Source organism: Ranitomeya imitator, chromosome 2 (genome assembly GCF_032444005.1).
Source record: "Ranitomeya imitator isolate aRanImi1 chromosome 2, aRanImi1.pri, whole genome shotgun sequence".
Taxonomy (NCBI): Eukaryota; Metazoa; Chordata; class Amphibia; order Anura; family Dendrobatidae; genus Ranitomeya; species Ranitomeya imitator.
In genome coordinates this window covers 71,000,909-71,019,870 of record NC_091283.1, presented here as the reverse complement: position 1 = coordinate 71,019,870, position 18,962 = coordinate 71,000,909, and the positions used below count along the sequence as shown (strand labels likewise).

At 46.5% G+C, this 18,962-nt stretch overlaps 1 protein-coding gene across 4 annotated transcripts in view; it reads right to left on the bottom strand.

Annotated features, from left to right (window-relative positions):
• The window catches only part of DOCK11 (dedicator of cytokinesis 11), a 421,093-nt gene that overhangs the window by 109,056 nt on the left and 293,075 nt on the right, over positions 1-18,962 (bottom strand). For all 4 annotated transcript variants that reach the window (XM_069746935.1, XM_069746933.1, XM_069746934.1 and 1 more), the window contains 3 exons: positions 13,158-13,273; positions 10,628-10,765; positions 6,819-7,001 (listed from right to left, as the gene is read on the bottom strand). In XM_069746935.1, coding sequence (XP_069603036.1) covers positions 6,819-7,001; positions 10,628-10,765; positions 13,158-13,273 — 437 coding nt within the window. The remainder of the gene's footprint in view (positions 1-6,818; positions 7,002-10,627; positions 10,766-13,157; positions 13,274-18,962) is intronic.

Below are 18,962 nucleotides of genomic sequence, written 5' to 3'. Positions count from 1 at the left end.
AAAACCGCATCTTTCTAGGAACATGGCCATTAGCATAATCTGGGATTAGATTTAACTTTAATTGATGTCTAAATTGTTCAGACCAGTCTATTTAATTTCTAGATGACTGATGGGTGTTAGGAGTCGAGTTTCCTCTGCTGCACAGGGGGAATCTCGATCCGTCTCCGCTGCGGTCTCCCATTCCCCTCCAGCCGCAGTGGAGTCTGCTCAGCAGGGACGTCGATCCCAGCGTCTCGCTCAGTCTGACTCTGTGAGAAGAGTTATTGCTGCTTCTCCAGCTTCTGCCTTTGAAGCCTATTCTGGTCAGCAGCGAGCGGACTTCTCTGGGACTAAGTCCTTATCTGCACACACTGAGCATGCCCAGGGCAAGATCTCCCGTTGGAGATCGAGGGTCATGTGCTCAGGCTCTGCGGCACATTCCATTGGTCCTCTTGGCAGGTCCTAGAAGGGCAAAAGTTCTGTAGCCATTTCCTGTGCTGCAGCTATATAAACTGCGCATGACCGCACGGCCATGCGCTAGTATTGTCTTACAATTGATATGTGTGTATGTGTGAGTGCAAGTCGTTCTTGGTTACCCCTTCCCTATTGAATGTCTGTTCGCGGAAGGTGTACGGCTGCTATCTAGCGCCCGACTTAGCCTACTACACTAAACACACATCACAGCGTCCTGTAGCTGTGCCTGCCAGTACGGCGCCGTGCGCCTGCCTTGCGCTTTCCATACCCAAGTCTGGGTGGTTAGTGGCGTCCGTTAGTGCGGCATCGCTCGCGCACTTGTGCGCTTATATTTCTGAAGGTTCTCTACACACCCAGTTGCGGTGTTGTGCCAGCAAGGGCCTAATCGGGCTTCAATCCCTTCTGGGGTTAAGTCCGCTGGCCACTTGCTCGCTCTCTAGTGCGGTATTGCGGTCCTGTGAATTAACAGGATCGCTTTCCTCACGCTGGGTGAGGTTTAACCCACGCGTGTTTACTTTAGTGTACCGCTATAGAGTCTGCAAATTGCTAGCAGCAGGTTCTCACCTGCACGGTGGACCCCGGACTGCGAACGCATCTTCGTCACCTGTCTTGGTGCGTTCCGCCAGTCCTAACATAATACTAGCGCCAGGGTCTGGCTAGTAAATGGCAGACGGTCAGCGTCTACAGCAGTACATCCAGCAGCTGGAGGGTAGGTTGGCGGCTCTCGAGTGCACAACCTCAGCTGTGGACGTTACTGCTGTCGCTGTTCAGGCTGCAAGTGCAGCTGCAGCCAGTTTGTCCGCTGCCACCCCTGCTCTGACCTTATCCCGTCTCCCGCTTCCAGACAAGTTTGCTGGTGACAGTAAGCCATGTCGGGGATTCGTGAGCCAGTGCTCCATACATCTCGAGCTGCTGGCTGCACGTTTTCCTACGGAACGGGCGAAAGTGGGATTCATTATATCTCTCTTGTCGGGCAGGGCGTTGGAGTGGGCAACGCCGCTTTGGGAACGTGGTGATCGTGTGGTGCAGAGTGCTCCTATCTTCCTGGACGCTCTGAGGCAGGTCTTTCTGGGACCTCGTGTCACCCACGATACCGCGCTCCAATTGTTGGCAATTACTCAGGCTTCGTCCATGGTCAGCCAGTTTGCCATCCTATTCCGGACTCTAGCTTCTGAGCTGGAATGGCCGGATAAAGTCCTTATTCCGGTGTTCTGGAAAGGACTGGCAGATCATGTGAAGGACGCCTTGGCCACCAGGGAGATTCCCGCCACACTGGAGGAGCTTATTACTATAGCTACCCGCATCGATCTCCGTTTTAACGAGCGGAGGTTGGAGCGGACCCAGTGTAGGCAGAGGTTTCGGCTGGCTCCCATCTTTGCCAAACCTCTAGAATCTCCTGTTATGGCGTCCGACTCCCATGAGGCCATGGAGGTTTCTCGAGCGGGATCTAGGTCTCAGACCGCTCGAGTACCTGTGCTATGTAAAAATTGCCAGCAACCGGGACATTTCGCTAATAAATGTCCACGGCGGTCGGGAAAACGATCGCGTCTAGTGTCCATTGGAGGAGGTTCACTGGACACCGCGGCATTTTCCTCAAAATTGTCCTTTAAAGGGACAATCCTGTTAGGCATATCCACTCTTACAGTAGAGCTTTGTGTGGATTCAGGAGCAGAGGGAAATTTTATGTCTTCTGCTTTTGCTCAGCGCCACGCAATACCTCTGGCTATGCTAGCCAAACCAGTAACCGTGAGAGTGGTGAATGGGTCGACACTTCCATTACAGATCACACATCAGACTGTCCCTTTCACGTTAGCCATGTCCCCATCCCACCAGGAGACTATTTCCCTTCTTGTCCTTCCCGAGGGAATGGATGAGATTCTGCTGGGAATGCCCTGGCTTCGTTTCCACTCCCCACATATTGAGTGGACCTCTGGGAGGATATTGGGTTGGAGTGAATCCTGTAAGGGCAGATGTGTGAAAGAGTGCGTTCAGGTTTCCACCACTGAGATACCCGCAGATCTCTCTACTCTCCCCAAACACTATTGGTCTTATGCAGACGTCTTTTCCAAAAAAGCCGCGGAGACCCTTCCGCCTCACCGTCCCTATGACTGTCCTATAGATCTCTTGCCTGGAGCAGAACCTCCTCGGGGACGTGTCTATCCCCTCTCTCTCCCGGAAACGGAGGCTATGTCCCAATACATCCAGGAGAATTTGGCAAGAGGATTTATTAGGAAGTCAGTGTCACCAGCTGGGGCAGGGTTCTTCTTCGTACAGAAGAAGAATGGAGAGTTGCGTCCTTGCATAGACTACAGGGGTCTTAACGCCATCACCGTTAAAAATAAGTACCCGCTGCCCCTGATTTCTGAGCTTTTTGATAGGCTACGGGGAGCTAAGGTATTTACCAAATTAGACCTGCGGGGAGCTTATAACCTGATTCGCATTCGTGAGGGGGACGAATGGAAGACGGCGTTTAACACCAGAGATGGGCATTATGAGTATCTGGTGATGCCCTTCGGGCTCTGTAATGCCCCAGCCGTTTTCCAAGACTTTGTCAACGACATCTTCCGGGATATGCTTTCCACCTCGGTCGTAGTCTATCTGGATGATATTCTCATCTTCTCTCCAGATATTGACTCCCACCGGAGAGATGTTGGCAGAGTCTTCGACCTCTTACGGGCAAACTCTCTTTACGCAAAGTTGGAGAAGTGTGTGTTTGAGCAGGAGTCTTTACCTTTCTTGGGCTATATCATCTCTGCCCAAGGATTGGCTATGGATCCTGCCAAACTACAGGCTGTGATGGACTGGCAAGAACCCCATTCACTTAAAGCGGTGCAGCGCTTTATGGGGTTCATTAATTATTACCGCCAGTTCATCCCCCATTTCTCAACTTTGGTAGCTCCCTTGGTAGCCCTCACCAAGAAGGGAGCAAATCCCAAAGTGTGGTCTGAAGAGGTCTCCAGGGCCTTTTCTTCTACTAAGTCTCATTTTGCTAGCGCTCCCATCCTACATCGTCCCGATGTCGATAAGCCGTTTATAATGGAGGTGGATGCCTCTTCCGTTGGTGCTGGAGCAGTCCTCTTCCAGAAGGATGCTCAAGGTCGGAAGCATCCGTGCTTTTTCTTCTCCAAGACCTTCACACCAGCGGAGAGGAATTATTCCATCGGGGACAGGGAGTTGCTAGCGATGAAATTGGCTTTCTCTGAGTGGAGACATCTCTTGGAGGGGGCTCGTTTTCCCTTTCAAGTATTTACAGACCATAAAAATTTGCTATATTTGCAAACAGCCCAGAGGCTAAATTCTCGCCAGGCCAGATGGTCCTTATTCTTCTCCCGATTCCACTTCACCCTCCATTATGTCGCTGGGGAGAAGAACATTCGAGCTGATGCTCTTTCTCGCTCTGTTGTGTCATCTGAGGAGGAGGAAGGAGAGCCTCGGCTTATTGTTCCTTCTGAGAGCTTGAGAACCGTGGCTCCGGTGTCGCTTGAGTCTGTGCCTCCAGGCAAGACTTTTGTGCCCATAAATTTGCGACCGGAGGTTCTCTCTTGGGCTCATTCCTCCAGGGTGGGTGGACACTTTGGGACTAAAAGGACATCTGAGCTGCTGGCGAGGACGTACTGGTGGCCACATATGCTGCGAGATGTCAGGGATTACGTTCTGGCGTGTGTCTCATGCGCCAAAAATAAGTCTCCTCGACAACGGCCGTCTGGGTTACTCTATCCCTTGCCGGTGGCAGACAGGCCCTGGGAGATGGTCGGGATGGACTTTGTAGTGGGTTTGCCCAAGTCTCGCGGCTGTACCGTCATTTGGGTAATTACCGATCATTTCTCGAAAATGGTGCACTTGGTGCCGCTCCCACGGTTACCTTCTGCACGGGCCTTGGCAGCGTTGTTCATAAGACACATCTTCCGCCTACACGGCATGCCAGACAAAATTGTCAGTGACCGGGGTCCCCAGTTTGCGTCTCGGTTCTGGAGAGAGCTTTGTCGTCTTCTCAGCATTGAGTTAAATCTCTCTTCCGCATATCATCCCGAGACGAATGGGTTGGTAGAGAGGGCCAATCAGACTCTGGTCACATATCTGCGACATTTTGTTTCTGCCAGGCAGGATGACTGGGCATCTTTATTACCATGGGCAGAGTTCGCCCTTAATAACGCTGTAGCCGATTCCACCGGTCAGACTCCTTTCCTCCTTAATTACGGCCAGCATCCGCGGGTTCCTGTGCCTATGCCCGTGTCCTCTGCTGACTCCAGGGTGGCAGACTGGGCAGTGGAGGCACGGGACATTTGGGACCGCACTCAGGATGCCATTCGGGCCTCGAAGGAGAGAATGAGGTCCTCCGCCGATGCACATCGGCGCCCTGCCCCGGCCTTTGCTCCTGGCGACTTGGTGTGGCTCTCCGCCCGTAACATCAGGCTGCGAGTTGAGTCCACTAAGTTTGCTCCTCGCTACTTGGGCCCATTCAAGGTCCTCGAGCAGGTTAATCCCGTGGTCTACCGCCTGGCTCTTCCTCCACGCTTGGGTATCACCGACACCTTTCATGTGTCCCTCTTGAAACCCGTATACATGTCCCGGTTTTCCGAGTCATCTGCCGGGACATCGGGTTCGTCTACGGACGATTACGAGGTGAACGCTATTTTAGGGTGCAAGGTGGTACGCGGCAAAAAGTTTTATTTGGTGGATTGGAAGGGTTATGGTCCAGAGGACAGGTCTTGGGAGCCTGCTGAAAACATTCGGGCCCCACAGCTCATTGCTGCCTTCGAGCGTAGCGAGGCCCAAGGAGGGGGGGGCCCTAGGAGGGGGGGTAATGTTAGGAGTCGAGTTTCCTCTGCTGCACAGGGGGAATCTCGATCCGTCTCCGCTGCGGTCTCCCATTCCCCTCCAGCCGCAGTGGAGTCTGCTCAGCAGGGACGTCGATCCCAGCGTCTCGCTCAGTCTGACTCTGTGAGAAGAGTTATTGCTGCTTCTCCAGCTTCTGCCTTTGAAGCCTATTCTGGTCAGCAGCGAGCGGACTTCTCTGGGACTAAGTCCTTATCTGCACACACTGAGCATGCCCAGGGCAAGATCTCCCGTTGGAGATCGAGGGTCATGTGCTCAGGCTCTGCGGCACATTCCATTGGTCCTCTTGGCAGGTCCTAGAAGGGCAAAAGTTCTGTAGCCATTTCCTGTGCTGCAGCTATATAAACTGCGCATGACCGCACGGCCATGCGCTAGTATTGTCTTACAATTGATATGTGTGTATGTGTGAGTGCAAGTCGTTCTTGGTTACCCCTTCCCTATTGAATGTCTGTTCGCGGAAGGTGTACGGCTGCTATCTAGCGCCCGACTTAGCCTACTACACTAAACACACATCACAGCGTCCTGTAGCTGTGCCTGCCAGTACGGCGCCGTGCGCCTGCCTTGCGCTTTCCATACCCAAGTCTGGGTGGTTAGTGGCGTCCGTTAGTGCGGCATCGCTCGCGCACTTGTGCGCTTATATTTCTGAAGGTTCTCTACACACCCAGTTGCGGTGTTGTGCCAGCAAGGGCCTAATCGGGCTTCAATCCCTTCTGGGGTTAAGTCCGCTGGCCACTTGCTCGCTCTCTAGTGCGGTATTGCGGTCCTGTGAATTAACAGGATCGCTTTCCTCACGCTGGGTGAGGTTTAACCCACGCGTGTTTACTTTAGTGTACCGCTATAGAGTCTGCAAATTGCTAGCAGCAGGTTCTCACCTGCACGGTGGACCCCGGACTGCGAACGCATCTTCGTCACCTGTCTTGGTGCGTTCCGCCAGTCCTAACAATGGGTTCCATAAACTGAACATTAATGAGGCTACGATTGTCAAAGTGATCTTGGATCATGGTTTAGAACAAACTTTCTTCTGTATCTTACTTCAGGATACTCAAGAAATGTTCAAAAATACTTAGTCCCAGTGATTCTGCTACCTACAATTACAGGCTGCAGCCAATCAGTTCTGTTATTAAGGACAAAATTGCTAATGCAAATGATTTAGAATGAACTATAATGCAGGCACCTGAAGCTTAATCTTTTTTCTTTTTTTTTTTTGCATAACTGGAGGTTCATTTTAAAGTCTTTTTTTTTAGAAATTGACTTATGTTATAATTTGCCATATGAAGCAAATGCTAAAAGAAAATCCTCTAAAATCCTGATGATCCTGCAGTTTGATTACAAGAGTGAGTCTACCCAACAAGACAGTGATCCCATTTCCAAATTTTCTTACAAGATAAACATGACATCACTTCATCCTTCTTACTTGCACTAATAATAATTGCCAGGAAGCTTTTTCCATATAGTAACTTATAAATGAAATGGAGAGTGACGTGGCTGCCAGACCACTTTTTTTTTTTTTTTTTTTTTTACACACTTGCCTGTAAATGTGTTCTGAGAAATGTCCGTTTCTTGGTGAACTCAAAATTGTTCCTCATGAGAAGATACAGAATAGCTGAAGCTTCGTTTCTGGTGGAGCTGAGCTTAGATGTGCAGCATTTGAGAACCTCATAGCAAAGTGCTGCACACATATTGACTCTTCCTTTGAAGAAGGCGGAGGGAAACTTTAACAACAGAGAAAGATGAGTTTAGACAGTAATAAGTAAGACATTGAAAAGACATGAGTAGTTACGCTGTTAGATGAAGAGCTGACCCAATACAGCACCGCTCGTCTTAAACACTGACAATTTAATTTTTTATTACACAATTTTACCAAAAACTTTTTCATAGAACTCTAGTTTTTGTAAAAAGAACTGTCATGCGCTATATTTTATGATCTTTACCAAGAAGGCATGGCTAACAGGATGCTCTGGGGCGTGTCTTTAGGCTCCTCTGCACTATCAACCTATGAGAACTGCCACCGTATGGTATAGTAAAACAGAAAAACCTGTAATGTTCTTGGGATCAGCAGGAATGAGAACAAAAAGTGGCTACTTCTGACCTGGTGACAGGTCTTTTTTAACACCTTCCCTTCTTAGCATAACTTATTTTTCCCTCAATATGGCCGTGTGAGGGCTTGTTTTTTGCAAGACGAGTTGTACTTTTGAACGACACCTCAATTGTTTTCTAGAATGTTTTTTACCATGTTCACCAAATGCTTAAACTGACCTGGCAATATGATTCGCCAGGTCATTATGAGTTTGTAGATACCAAACATGTGTAGGTTGTTTTTCATTTAAACAGTGAAAAAAAATCCAAAGTTTGTAAAAAAACAAAAACAAAAAACAAACAAAAATTGCAGCATTTTCCGAGACCTGTAGCGTCTCCATTTTTTGTGATCTGGGGCTGAGTAAGGGCTTATATTTTGCACGCCAAGCTGACATTTTTAATGATATCATTTTGGTGTGGGTACAATCTTTTGATCACCCATTATTGCACTTTAATGCAATGTTGCGGTGAACAAAAAATTGTAATTCTGGTGTTTTGACTTTTTTTTTGTTACGCTGTTTACCAATCAAATTAATTCTTTCTATAGCTTGATACATTGGGTGATTCTGAACATGGCGATACAAAAAAAATATTTTTTTAATTGTTTTATATTGAATGGGGGGTGATTTGAACTTTTATATTTTTTAATATTTTTTCAAAATTTTTTTTTTTTACTTTTTGCATACTTCAATAGACTCCATGGGAGACTAGAAGCTGCAGTTGTCCGATCGCCTCTGCTACATACAGGCAATGATCAGAAATGCTCACTTGCTATGAGCGCCGCCCAGCGCAATCCAGCAATGACAACCACAGGGGTCTCCTGCAGACCCCGGTTTGTCATGTCAACCCATCGGCCACCTGCGGTCATGTGACATGGGCGCCGATGGGCGGGAATAGTGACACGCTTCTGGCGCGATCACATTAAATGCCGCTGACAGAGATTGATAGCGGCATTTAACGGGTTAACAGCCGCGGGTGGATCACAATTCCACCCATGGCTGTTAGGGCCACATGTTGGCTGTACAAAACAACTAATGTGCCGGGGAAGATGTGGGCTCAGCACCGGAGTTTACATCAAAGGGAGGCACACGACATGCGCAGCACAGATATGGCGCATTTCGTGAAGGGGTTAAGCTGGATATACAATTGTCTTGTTTCCAGACAATATGGTAGTGTAACAGGCTACTGATGACACAACAAGCAAGTCAAATGCTCATTCGTCAGGTGACATGATTTCTAAGCATGATTGTCAGCATTTTTGCACAGGACAATGTGCTGCTGAGAACAATTACACTCTATAATTACAGTAGGATCTGTAGGACTCTGTAGGTACGGAAGTGCCAACAACGCACGAGGTCATTAAACAACCACAAATCAGCAAACAAGAAGTCGCTCGGCACATATTTATCGTTGCAAGTAGGGGGGTGTAAGCCTGCTCTTATTGTTGGCTTTGCCTCTGCACACAGCAGGAATGATAAGCTACACTCACTGACAATTCGGCAGTCACAGAAAGCATTGGGGGACACCTGCAGTTATACACTGTCTAATCTTTGGTCCCTGGGGTACAAATCCTGGAAAAGCCAAACTCCATCACCACCTCCTCTGACAAATACCATAAATGTGGCAACATGCTATTACACTTGCCGCACATGCCACCACACACCATAGGGCCTCTTTATGGCATTGCCTATGTGGTCTCCAGACTAACCTCCGGATATTATTGCGTTCAAGACAAAAGTGTGACTCAACGCTGAAAAGGATAGACCTCCTTTTCCTTCATGCTTTTCACCATGATAGCCTTGGAGAGTGGTGGCGTGAGGTCAATGAAGAGGGTGTAATGATGGAATATCACACCAGCCCTACGTTGAGGATTATGATGTTGAGTAGCATAATGTACTGGAACCGGACCCCTCCAGTCTTCATTCCAGGCACACTCAGAGCTCATCGTTTCATTGACTTGGTCATGGACACAGTGGTACGGCCATTTCCCCAAAGTGACCCAGAAGCACATTTGGGATATCATTGTTTTGCAACTGGAAAGGAGCTATCAGCAGCAGATCTTGATGATTTGCCCAAATGTATTCAGCGCGGCAGAACATTCCTCATACAACCATTAATAACCTCACTGGTAGTAGCCAAGGCTGAAAGTGCGGGGATTTCTGCATGTGGCGCTCATACACAATACCTGAATAAATCGAGATATTTTGAAAATTTTGTTTCCATTTTTTTTTCAACATTTGCATATCATTATCACATGTTTATCCATTGTGTAATTTCTATAATTCCATGACTTTTCCTTCTTGGCGCTGCAATTTCAATGTTGAGGAGTATAATTTGGCTAATTATTTTTTTTACAAGTACTTTTATATAAAATATGATAGTTGTTCTTGTGAATACTCCTTTTATTACATTTTTCTTTTTGATACCTTTCTTCCATATGATTTTCATATTTACTACGGTGAACTACTCCGTGTGAATACACTTAGAAATATGACTTTCATAAGATTATGTATCACTTTCTTGTTAGAATTATCTCTGATTGCCAAAGTGTTTGATGTTTTATGTTCAATAAAAATTACAGTTTGTAATGAGACAAAACTAATTGAGCACATTAATGTCATCTCTTTGGACAGTTTACTGGCAAAACTACGAAGGGCTGGAGACCCTACCTGGGCACCTACAAGTAACCTTCCGGAGTGCCGTGTTTTTCTACATATGATACTGGCAAAACTACAAGAGCCAGCATTCGCTGACAGCTTCCGGTCATAGTGTAAAGACCACTGCATTAGACAGGTATCACATAACTACTTTTTAAATTGGTTGTCAGATGAAAACAAGTTATCACCTATAAACTTGCCGATCATGGGACCGGCAGAAAGAGTAACTGTTAACCCCGTTAAAATAAAGCAGCAGTACGTACGGCCAACTAATGCTGCATTCATTTCCTCTGGGGCTGCCGAGCACCGCACTCTGCTTTTTCCGACAGCTCAATAGAGAATGAATGAGTGACAATCGGGCATCCAACCTGCCGCTCTCTTGTCTAACGGGGATAAAAGTGTCCCATGGGGTAAAAATTCCCCTTTTTGCCGATAGGTGCAAGCCTCAAAAGTAGGACCCCCATCGATCAGCAAGTTATCAAGTATCGGGCGGATAGGCGATATAACTTGTTTTCACCAGACAACTCCTTCATTCAGTGCTTTGTGTGCAGAACACATGCTGAAAAATGGTAATACCAATGCAGTATTTTACATACACAACCTACCTTGCTAATAAAGGATCTGAGTGAAGCAAAGACATGTTTTAAACAGATTTCTGATTGTCCATTTTTCAGAAATGCCAAGAAGATATCGAAAACTTTCTTCATCAATGGGTTCTGACAATCTGAATTAAGGAGCTGCGCCTATATGAAGTGAAGAAACAAGAATGTACAGATAAACTGAAATTGAACGGGAACCTGAATTTTCTGACAAATGTTTAATCTGATTAATATGTTAGCAGTTGGAGTCCCTTTTTTTTGCATTTAGTTCAAAATGCGACACAGACAAAGTCAAAGCATAAAAATCTGCAATAACCAGAGTAAGATTAGCAGCTTACTGTTATAGCTTGACGTAAAGGGTAATTCCCATCTTCATAGACTGATAGTGTCAGACAGTTTATGCAAAGGTGCAAGCTGTATTTAGATTTAGATTCTGGCATAAAGTTTTTCTTGTACGGATTAATTGTCCCAAATATTGCTCTGTAAAAGTTGGTAATTATATCTCTACAAACATGCTTCTTACACAAAATCCATCACTTCTTTCTTCATTAGGGTATGTTTCCACGTGCAGGAAACGCTGCGTGTCTGACGCTGCATAGAGCCGCAGAGTCAGACACGCAGCGTCCAGATGTTACAGCATAGTGGAGGGGATTTAATGAAATCCCGTCTCCACTATGCGTGGTAACACGCACGCGGCGGCCCTGCGACTCCGGACATGCTGCGCGTCTTTTCAGATCGCAGCATGTCTGTATATCTTGCGGCGAAGCTGCGTCGCCGCAAGATATAGCACAGGGCCCTATGCGATGGGTGCGATGATGCCGGATGTGTGCTGTGAACACATCCGGCATCATTGCGTCCCAGAAGGGGGCGGGGCTTAACGCAGAGCGGCAAAGCCGCTCCGACGATACCACCGGCCATCCTGAAAGTGGACACATACCCTTAAAGGGAACCTGTCACCCCGTTTTTTGAGATTGAGCTATAAATACTGTTAAATAGGGCCTGCGCTGTGTGTTCCTATAGTGTATGTAGTGTACCCCGATTCCCCAGGTATGCTGAGAAATAACTTACCAAAGTCGCCGTTTTCGCCTGTCAATCAGGCTGGTCAGGTCGGGAGGGCGTGGTGACATCGCTGGTTCTTCCTCAGCTTTACGTTGGTGGCGTAGTGGCGTAGTGGTGAAGACACAGCGCGCGATCTGCGCTGTCATCCCTTTCGTCGGTGGGGGCGGCCATCTTCCTGGGGCCGCGCGTGCGCAGATCGAGTGCTCTGCTGCACGGGGCTTCAGGAAAATGGCCGCGGGATGCCGCGCGTGCGCATTAGAGATCGCGGCGGCCATTTTCCCAAAGCCGAGATGCAAACTCGGCTTTGGGAAAATGGCCGCCGCGATCTCTAATGCGCACGCGCGGCATCCCGCGGCCATTTTCCTGAAGCCCCGTGCAGCAGAGCACTCGATCTGCGCACGCGCGGCCCCAGGAAGATGGCCGCCCCCACCGACGAAAGGGATGACAGCGCAGATCGCGCGCTGTGTCTTCACCACTACGCCACCAACGTAAAGCTGAGGAAGAACCAGCGATGTCACCACGCCCTCCCGACCTGACCAGCCTGATTGACAGGCGAAAATGGCGACTTTGGTAAGTTATTTCTCAGCATACATGGGGAATCGGGGTACACTACATACACTATAGGAACACACAGCGCAGGCCCTATTTAACAGTATTTATAGCTCAATCTCAAAAAACGCGGTGACAGGTTCCCTTTAAGGATTGTCTTAGGTTAAATTCCCATGATGAGTTTTGACGCTGCACAATTACGCTGTGTAAAAAATGCAGCTTCTAACTGTTCCAGCAAAGTGGATTGGATTTATAGAAATCTCCTGCCCGCTGTGCTTTTATTTTACTCAGTGCAATCTGGTGTTTAAAATGCAAATTGTCAATTTCTCTTGAGTTTTATGTGCGAATTTACCCATAGCCTTGCACTAGATGCCGAAATTCCGCAAGTAAAAAAGTCACGTGGAAATGCACTAAAAACGCATGTAATCTACACATGACAGTATCAATAATACTAAAAAGTTTTTAATCTTTTCTGCCACCTTTTAGTGAATAATTCACAGGTTCTGCTAAAAGTTTGTAAAATTTCCGCAAAAAAAAATTCAGCCATACATAAAATCTCTGCAAGGAGAAACTGGAGTACATGTGCGCAAACATTTTGTGACTCTTTCAAAAGATGCAATTGATCAGATCAGAGAATATCTGGAAATCCTAAACGCTGCCTACAATAATGAATATAAAAATAACAACAGACAAAAATGTAAAATAGATTTTAGAAAGGGAACAAATTAAGAGAAGAATAAGGTGCAAATAGAAAAAAACCCACCAAAGACTAGACAAAAAGCGCGAATGCAATAATGAATCGAGATCTATCTTCTCTGTATTCAGAACACTGTAAAATAAAATTGTACCTGAATTTGGTACAATAAAATACAATTTGCCTTTTTTTCCACGCAGAATTTATGCTGTTCTCTTAAGAGCAAATCCTTACCCTAAAGGTTTGAGTGAAGAAAGAGATGGTATCCAGTACAGTCAAGGACACTTCCGTAGTACAGTTACCTTCGAGCAATGCTTGATGCAAAATATCAGCTTCAGTGAAACCTGAACCTGTAAAAGTGCATAATGTTTAAAAAAAAATAAGTAATTTAGAAGACAACAAATTGCAGAATAATGGAGAGACCTGTGCGATTTTGAACTGAGGGTAAGATGAAAATTGGCAATGCAAGTTAATGGGTCTGTGAAAAAAAACGGACCATAGTTCGATGTCGTCCAAGTGTGGTCCGATTTTTTTCATGGACCCACTGAAACTTCACAAACTGTCAGAAAGGAGAAGGTGGAGAATTTTTTTTTTCTCTACGTATGAGAAAATCTGATAACACTGAAACCACACTCTGATCAAACTCTGATCAAAATAATAGGTCCGGTTTTCTTGTAAACGAGAAAATTGTACATCTGAATGAGGCCAAACACTGAGAGAAGGGAACAGAAAGAGCCATCAGAGCTTAGCAGGAGCTCTGACAGATTTCTAACAGTTTTGCAGAAGCACTCAGCTAGATAAACACTCTCAAGGTGCAAAATAGTATAACATGTTAAAATGAAGCTGTCAATTGGAAAATGCTATTTACCTACAGATACTGGATTCATCTGCAGCTAAGTAGCAGTACAATGCTGTACCCGCTGCCTTACTGAAAGCCAGGCTACCGGGAGAAAATTAACTTACTTCAACCCGGGAGCTGACAGCTTTCAGTCATAGGATGGGTGAAGGGAGCGATTATAGTGACCGTTCAGTATACTGCGAGCAACCTTTATCACACCCCAACAGTTTGATTGACAACAGGCTTTCCAATACATCTGTGCAGAGCTGTCAATCAAAGTTCCTGGAGTGTACTTACAGCCTACATTATAGTGAGGTGTGCTGTGAGCGATGACTGTAATCACTCCCAACACCTCCTCTATGACTAAAAGCCGGCAGTCTCCTGGGAGGAAACAAGTTAATATTCTCCCACTACCCACACTTTCAGTAAGGCGGCCGGGCAGCATTGTAGCGCTACTAACCTGCAGATTAACCCCATATCTGTAGGTAAAACTCATTTTACATGGTGACATGGTGACATGTTCTAACTAATGAAGACTATTCATAAAGTTGCTTAAAGGGAATCTGTCACCTACTTTTTTGTATATAAGCATTCTGTAATGCTGTAGATAAGCCCCCAATGTAACCTGAAAGAGAAGAAAATGGGTATTATACCTACCGATAATTCGGATTCCAGGAGTCTGATGAGTAGGCTTTAGCAATTACAGTTGTGATCCATCTAGCTATAGAAGTTTTGGAAGCTTTTTGTACCCCTATTCTTTCCCCCAAAAAGGATAAATAGGTTAGGATCTTTTCTCCAGGTACTAGTGGCCTCTAGATAGTCTAACACTGCTTGTCTGACATTAAGAGAATGTAAAGATTGTTGGTTTCGGTTTTGCACTGAAGCTATTTTAGGGATAAATGATTGATCTAATTTTAAAATTATGTGATCGTCACAAAACTGAAGGTATGGATTTCTAATAGATAGGGCTTGAATTTCTCCCACTCTTTTAGCCGTTGTAATCGCTACCAAAAAGGCTGTTTTCCATGTCCGAACCGTGATAGCCATGTCTTCCCCAAGGGTATAAGGGTTTTTACATAGAGCCCTGAGAACTAGATTTAAGTCCCAAGTGGGAGTCAATTGTCTAAAAGTGGGATGTAATCTATTAATGGCTTTAATAAATCTAATTATCCAAGGGTGAGAGGCCAAAGGATAATCTAAGAAAGTGCTGAGGGCTGAGATCTGCAACTTAAGGGTACTAGGTCTAAGCCCCATATTGAACCCAGATTGGAGAAAATTCAGAACTCTGGGAACGTCCGGGGTCTCCAGTATCACGGCCGACCTGCCACCCTCCATACAGATTCTTTTCCAGATTTTGTGATAGATGGCTGAAGTTACCAGTTTTCGACTGGCCTGAATGGTTGAGATGACTTCTTCGGATAAGCCTTGGGCTTTCAAAATGTCCCTTTCAGGATCCATGCTGAAAGGTGCAATTGTTCCGGATTTTGATGTAGGACAGGACCCTGATAGATTATGTCCTTCCATAAAGGGAGTTTGACTGGGTTCTCTGTTGTCATGGATCCCAGCAACGGAAACCAGCTTCTTTTTGGCCAGAATGGTACAATCATCAACACTGATGCCTGGTCTTCCTGAATCTTTCTGAGTACCATCGGAATGAGTGCCAATGGAGGAAACGCATAAGAGAGTGGTTCGTCCCATGTCTGGCTTAAGGCGTCGACTGCTTCTGGCATGTCCGAAGGGTTGAGAAAATAAAATCTGGGCACCTTCGAATTTTTTCTTGTGGCAAATAAATCTATCTTGGGAGTTCCCCAACGATGGCATAATAGTTGGAAAACCTCTTGATTTAGTTCCCATTCTGTTGGACAGACTTTCCTCCTGCTCAGGTAGTCGGCCAGGATATTCTGAGACCCTTCTAGGTGTACTGCTGTGATTGACAGAACGGTGTTCTCCACGCAAACAAATATCTTCTGTGCTAACTCCTGAAGTGGTTTGTGTCTGGGACCTCCCTGGTGTTTTAGGAAGGAAACTGCCATCATATTGTCTGTTAGAATCTTCACATGCTTGTTTTTTAGGCGAGAACGATTTCTTCTTAGGGTCTCCCAAACCGCGTAAAGCTCTCTGTAATTTGATGACTTGTGGCTGATGTCTTCGGGCCACCTGCCCTGGAAGAAACTTCCTTCTAGATGTGCTCCCCATCCCCACTGACTGGCGTCGGTGGTAATTATCACACAAGGGGTCAAGATCCATGGTACACCTATTCTTAGGTTGCTGTCTTGTGTCCACCATCGTAATGATCTCCTTACTGCCGTTGATAGTCGAATTGTCTTGTCAAGCGATGTTTGGCGACGATCCCTGTTATAACCTGGTGGTTAGGACAATTATGGACCTGATGATCAAGAGCACCCGGAAAGATCTGATAGCTACAAAAACACGGGACAAGCTCTGGGAAGTGGAAGCTCTGCTGACCGCAATCCCTAATCCTATCACACACACTAGAAATAGCCGTGGATTGCTCCTAACGCTCCCTATGCAACTCGACACAGCCTCAGAACTAGCTAGCCCTAAGAAAGGAAAATAAAGCCTACCTTGCCTCAGAGAAATTCCCCAAAGGAAAAGGCAGCCCCCCACATATAATGGCTGTGAGATAAGATGAAATCACAAACATAGAGATGAAATAGATTTAGCAAAGAGAGGCCCGACTTACTGGACAGACAGAGGATAGAAAAGGTCACTTTGCGGTCAGCACAAAAACCTACAAAAAGCCACGCAGAGAGTGCAGGGAAAAAAACCTTCCGCACCGACTCACGGTGCGGAGGCGCCCCTCTGCGTCCCAGAGCTTCCAGCAAGCAAGGCAATATTCACAAAAGCAAGCTGGACAGAAAAAATAGCAAACAGGAAAATAGCAAAGAGGAACTTAGCTTCTGCTGGAGTAACAGGTAACAGAACGATCCAGGAGCGAACTAGACCAATAGTACAACATTGACAGCTGGCATGGGGCAAAGATCTAAGTGGAGTTAAATAGAGCAGCCCACTAACGACTTAGCCTCGTCACCTGTGGGAGGAAACTCAGAAACACCCACAGCCACCAGAGGAAGTCCATGGACAGAACCAGCCGAAGTACCATTCATGACCACAGGAGGGAGCCCGACAACAGAATTCACAACAGTACCCCCCTCTTGAGGAGGGGTCACCGAACCCTCACCAGAGCCCCCAGGCCGACCAGGATGAGCCAAATGAAAGGCACGAACCAGATCGGCAGCATGAACATCAGAGGCAAAAACCCAGGAATTATCTTCCTGACCATAACCCTTCCACTTGACCAGGTACTGGAGTTTCCGTCTCGAAATACGAGAATCCAAAATCTTCTCCACCACATACTCCAACTCCCCCTCAACCAACACCGGGGCAGGAGGATCAACGGATGGAACCACAGGCGCCACGTATCTCCGCAATAACGACCTATGGAACACATTATGGATGGGAAAAGAAGCTGGAAGGGCTGTTGTGAATTCTGTTGTCGGGCTCCCTCCTGTGGTCATGAATGGTACTTCGGCTGGTTCTGTCCATGGACTTTCTCTGGTGGGTGTTTCTGAGTTTCCTTCCGCAGGTGACGAGGTTAATTCGTTAGCTGCCGCTCTATTTAACTCCACTTAGATCTTTGCTCCACCCCACCTATCAATGTTCCAGTATTGGTCTAGTTCACTCCTGGATCGTTCTTGTGACCTGTCTTCCCAGCAGAAGCTAAGTTACAGCTTGTATTTCTTTGGTTTGCTATTTTTTCTGTCCAGCTTGCTATTTTTATTGTGTCTTGCTTGCTGGAAGCTCTGGGACGCAGAGGGAGCGCCTCCGCACTGTGAGTCGGTGCGGAGGGTCTTTTTTGCGCCCTCTGCGTGGTCTTTTTGCAAGTTTTTGTGCTGACCGCAAAGTAACCTTTTCTATCCTCGGTCTGTTCAGTAAGTCGGGCCTCACTTTGCTAAATCTATTTCATCTCTGTGTTTGTATTTTCATCTTTACTCACAGTCATTATATGTGGGGGGCTGCCTTTTCCTTTGGGGAATTTCTCTGAGGCAAGGTAGGCTTATTTTTCTATCTTCAGGGCTAGCTAGTTCCTTAGGCTGTGCCGAGTTGCATAGGGAGCGTTAGGCGCAATCCACGGCTATTTCTAGTGTGTTTGATAGGATTAGGGATTGCGATCAGCAGAGTTCCCACGTCCTTATTATCAGTAACTATCAGGTCATTCCGTGTGCTCTTAACCACCAGGTTCATTATAGTCCTGACCACCAGGTCATAACAGTACAGGTGGCCCAAAGTACTAATGCATCTCAATAGAGGGATAAGAGAAGTTTGAGACCATTTTTTTTTCTTCTTTGCAGTGTGTTTTGTCTCTCTTTTCCCCTTTACCTCTGGGTGGTTCAGGACACTGGTGTAAACATGGACATTCAAGGTCTGTCCTCATGGATGGATAATCTCACTACAAGGGTACAAAACATTCAAGATTTTGTGGTTCAGAATCCGATGTCAGAGCCTAAGATTCCAATTCCTGATTTGTTTTTTGGTGACAGATCTAAGTTCTTGAACTTCAAGAATAATTGTAAGTTGTTTCTTGCCTTGAAACCTCGCTCCTCAGGTGACCCTGTTCAACAAGTAAAGATCATTATTTCTTTGTTACGTGGTGACCCTCAAGTCTGGGCATTTTCCCTTGCGCCAGGAGATCCGGCATTGCGTGATGTTGATGCGTTTTTCCTGGCGCTTGGATTGCTTTATGACGAACCTAGTTCAGTGGATCAGGCAGAGAAAATCTTGTTGGCTCTGTGTCAGGGTCAGGATGAAGCGGAGATATATTGTCAGAAGTTTAGAAAGTGGTCTGTGCTCACTCAGTGGAATGAATGTGCCCTGGCAGCTATCTTCAGAAAGGGTCTCTCTGAAGCCCTTAACGATGTCATGGTGGGGTTTCCCATGCCTGCTGGTCTGAATGAGTCTATGTCCTTGGCCATTCAGATCGATCGACAGTTGCGTGAGCGTAAAGCTGTGCACCATTTGGCGGTACGATCTGAGCATGGGCCTGAGCCTATGCAATGTGATAGGACTTTGACCAGAGCTGAACGGCAAGAACACAGACGTCGGAATGGGCTATGTATTTACTGTGTGTATTTAGTGGTGATTCCACTCATGCTATCTCCGATTGTCCTAAGCGCACTAAG